The 4,575-nt window shown below is 42.4% G+C and overlaps 1 protein-coding gene across 1 annotated transcript in view; it reads right to left on the bottom strand.

Moving 5' to 3' along the window:
- LOC311315148 (solute carrier family 2, facilitated glucose transporter member 11-like) overlaps positions 1-203 on the bottom strand; it is a gene marked incomplete at both ends in the record, with an annotated part of 6,979 nt that extends 6,776 nt beyond the window's left edge. The window contains one exon of the mRNA XM_084445750.1: positions 180-203. Within this exon, the coding sequence (XP_084301876.1) occupies positions 180-203 (24 nt within the window). The remainder of the gene's footprint in view (positions 1-179) is intronic.
- Positions 204-4,575: the final 4,372 nt, after the last annotated feature.

Genomic DNA, 4,575 nt, shown 5'->3' with positions numbered 1-4,575 from the left:
GTTTGCACCACACTGGAATGTGAACTTAGACAAACAATTAGTTAGCTTAGACTTAATTTAAAGCGCTCATGCTTGTGCGTATGTGGGAGTGTGCTATATATTTTGTTAAAAGTAATTGAATATGTGAAATTAAATACATTTAACCATAAAAAAACAGAAGTTAAACACTACTGTCCTACCTTCTGTGGCCCGGAGTTTGACATGGTGCTTGTAAAAATGTTGAAAATTAATTAAAGCAGGCTGACACACAAAAAAACTATTCAGCTCCAAAGGATTCGGCAGGTGTGAACCAGTCTGGGTGAGCACTGCTCTTTCCTAGGAGGTTGTACGTCAGTATGTGTGTGTGAGGGAGAGAGAGGGGGGGGGGGGCGATAGTGAGAGAGAGGGGGTGAGAGAGAGAGAGAGAGAGAGGTAGAGTCTCAAAGGGAGAATGCCGGGGTCCAGCCACCAGATGGCGCTGAATTGCAGCCACGCTGGGAGAGTGGCCTAAGACAGAGGATGATGACCAGTCAATCAAGTCTACACGTAGCCTACGATCTGCTTGCACTGAGAAGATATAGGCTGTATGATTTGCTTTTTCCCATAATTTCTATCTTTTCAATGATCCATACCGGTTTTTCATTTCTTGAGATGAGCTTTGAAAGCGGATATAGACCTAATGGTCCACATGCCAATAGTCCTGCAGAAGGCCTGTTAGTGTAGAGGTAAATACAGAGCTGGGTAAACTGACTACTGCATGTCCTTCAGTCCCCTCATTGATAAATACAGTTCATCAGAAAATAGTTGAGTAAACTCTCAGCCTAATTTTAACCCTCATCCTACCAACATACTGAACATACATGGACTATTGAGTGGAGTCCCTGGCCACCCCAAGAATAAACTAGGTTACTGGAAGAAACAAACAACCATCACTTTAACTTTTTCTTCTCAAAACGTTATTTATGTAGCCTCATCTGAGAAAAATAGATTGTTTTTTTTATTGAAAATTTGCTGTTAATTTGCATATTGTGTAAAACGAAAATATAGGCTACACTTTTCTTTAAATGTAGGCTATAGAAACGGCACTGACCTCTGAAACCAACAATCTGCTCATTCCACACAAATGTCTGTCCCTAAACCCCCTGATGGTGTGAGTGATACTTTAAATTAGGATCCATGTCAAACATATTTTAACATAAAAATGTTTCACCTATTAAAATTGCATATGACTGGGGTCATTTTCACCCCAATAGGGAAGTTGTGGCTCAGGAGATAGAGCGGGTTGTCCAGTGACCGCAAGGTCAGCAGTTCGAATCCCAGCTCCTCCTGTCCACATGTCGAAGTGTCCTTGGGCAAAGACACTGAACCCCAAATTGCTCCCAATGAGCAGGCTAGCACCTTGCATGGTAGCTGCCGCCACTGGTGTGTGTGTGAATGAGAGGCCATTGTAAAGTGTTTTGAATAATAAGTGCAGTCCATTTACCAATAGGCTACATTCACTGTAAATTCTAAGTTGTCATGACTTAGGCTACATAAATGAGTTAACTTTACTCTGCCGTTGCAATATGTACTTCTCACTCGTTTTCATTAAGTTACAGTTAATTGCAGGCTGGAAAAACTATTTATTTATTGTTTTTTTTGTTAAAAATATCAAGTAGCAACAAAGGCTTGGGTGTGAGCATGCGCAGTAGAAATACCCAGACGTCTGTCTTTCCCGCCCACGGGACGTGTCAGCAAGGACTTGGACTTAACGGAAAAAGAAAGACGCTTGGCACATAGTGACCATTTCGTGCCAGTCTTTTTGGTTTTTGAAGAATAATGAGGTAAGTTATCAAGCAAGCAATAGACGTGTGTGAATTTGTTTTCCGATTGCTGCCGATGTTAAAAGTTGATCAAGTTGGACTTCCGGCTATGACAGAGTAGTGAGAGGTCACGCTTTCCTAGCGCTGCTGCTTTTTTAAAAATGTATCCTTACATCACTTCAATACTTCCTAGAACAATACAAACTTTATAAATAAGGCGTCCATAGAACTCGTCATGCCAAGAAAACTGAACAAAACAGGCTTCAAAGTGATGGAAATAACGAATGAACACCCCGGAGAAGCTAACGATAGCATGCTACCCCTTAGCCAAGAAGGCCTTGAGGAGGGTGGCTCTGACGCGATTAACGAAGCTAACTCAAGCGATATCCTGAAGGCAATTGATGGACTGAGGAGTGAATTTTCTGGAAAATGGTGTGTTATCTGCAATTCTCACTGACATGAGAAGCTGTGCTAATAGAATAACGCATGCCGAGGACTGCATCTCTAGCACCGAGGATAACATGTCGGCCCTCCAAGCCACGGTGAATAAACTTGAAACCGAAGTGAAGATGCTCACCTCCAGAATCGATGACCAGGAAAATAGGAGCCGCAGATCCAACCTCAGGCTGATTTACCTTCCAGAGGGCACAGAAGGAAAAGATGCATGTGCGTTTATAGAGAGCTGGCTTCCCGAAGCACTTGATCTTGGGCCGCTCCGTTCCCCACTGATCATCGAGAGATGTCACCGACTCCCTGGCCCGAATCGGCGCGACAAGAACGGGGGCATCATTCCTCAGACCGTCGTTATGAAGTTTCTCAACTACAGAGACAAGCAGATGATCCAGGACGCCACCAGGAGAAAGGGAAGAGTCCTATACCCAAACCATCCGGTGATGTTCTTCCCAGACCTGTCGGCTGAGGTCCACAGACAACAGCGACGTTACGATGGGGTCAAGCAGAAGCTTCGCACCAAGAACATTCGCTATGGAATCATTTTTCCAGCTCGCTTGCAGATCACTCATGGAGGACGTACCCACCTGTTTGAGAATCCCGCAGAGGCCAAGCGCTTCCTCGACAAGTTGGATAACGGGGCTGAAGCTACAGCGGATGGATGATCTGATCATCGCAATAGATGGGGAAACAATTTAATTTTGTATTTTTCCTAATCAAGAAGAGTAGTATCAAGAACACTGTAATTTCTCCCAAATGAGTAAGTGAACTTGAGTTTATATCCAATCCGGGGCCCTGCTGCATTGGTTTTTGTTGTAAGTAGGCTACAATTGTGTATAGTTTATGCGCGCTCTTGTTTTTGATTCTAATTTTGAGGATTGAACTGACTGAGTTATTGAACAGCGTGGCATGGAAGGTAAATAGTTTATTTATTTAGGTTTTTTTTTTTTTTTCTCAGCCATTCTGTCACTAGACACCAAAAAGGCTTTTGACAGAGTGGAATGGCCATATCTTTTTGAGGTTTTGACCCGTTTTGGCCTTGGAGACATGTTCGGCAAGTGGATTAAGCTTCTTTATACAGAACCTACTGCTGAAATTCTCACCAATAATATTGTCTCCAAGCCCTTTAATATTTTACGTGGTGCTCATCAAGGCTGCCCGCTATCGCCACTCTTATCACTTTGGCCATAGAGCCATTTGCCATGGCCATCAGATCACAGGTTGACATTTCTGGTATTAAATTAGGTCATTTAGACAACCGAATAGCGCTTTATGCCGATGATGTCATTCTTTTCCTGTCGGGCTTGTCAAGATATATCCCAGCTCTGTTAGAAGTCATTGATACCTTTGGAAGATTCTCAGGATACAAGATAAATAGTTCTAAATCCTCACTGATGCTACTTAATAAAACTGAAAGGATTAAACCTACCATTCTTATGTCTGCATTCAACCCAACAGACTGCTTCACGTACCACGGTATACGTATAGTACCTGAAATTGATAAAATTGTTGCAACCAACTATGACCCCCTTCTACAATTGATTACTGATTCAATAGACAGATGGTCGAACTTGCCTATTTCAACAATTGGTCGAATCAATGTATTGAAGATGAACTTTCTTCCCAAACTATTTCAAAATATCCCTTTACCTCCCCCGGCATCGGCGTCATTTCTTACGATACTGAAGAAAATGTGCACAAATTTTATATGGAATAACAGACGCCACAGGGTCCTTTTGTACCTGCCATATGACAGGGGGGGGGGGGCTTAAAGCCCCGAACTTTCAATGGTACTACTGGGCGGCACAGTTAAGAAGTATGGTGTTCTATTTCTCCTCAAATCCGCTTCCTTCATGGGTGGATATAGAATCATTTACACTTACACCTAAACTCCCACTTGGGTTGTAGGCTATATTCACTCAGCAAATCTGAGACAGCTCCGGAAACAAACTAGGAATCCTATTCTTTTAAACACGATTAACGTCTGGTATAGGACGAAGGAAGTACTGGGAGAACAACAGTCTTTTTCCCGTTTCAACCCTATCTGGGGAAATGAACGGTTTATACCAGGGAGGGCTGATGCTGGTTTTTATTTGTGGGCTAGAAATGGGCTGGGTAAGGTTGGGGATTTATTCAATGATGATGATATGATGACCTTTGAAGAAGTTAGAGCAAAATTTTATATCCCTCAAAAACACTTTTTTTATATTTGCAATTGAGGAGTTTTATTACTGCGGCTCAAAGTCAGAAGGTAACTATACCCCCTCTGTCTACCTTGGAGGAAGCTATTTCTAATTCTTCTCATAGTACGAGACATCTTTTTTGTATAATATGTTTGTCTCTA

The sequence above is a fragment of the Borostomias antarcticus genome (genome assembly GCF_949987555.1).
Source record: "Borostomias antarcticus genome assembly, chromosome: 11".
In the NCBI taxonomy this organism is placed as follows: Eukaryota; Metazoa; Chordata; class Actinopteri; order Stomiiformes; family Stomiidae; genus Borostomias; species Borostomias antarcticus.
This window is presented reverse-complemented; position numbering and strand designations above follow the sequence as displayed.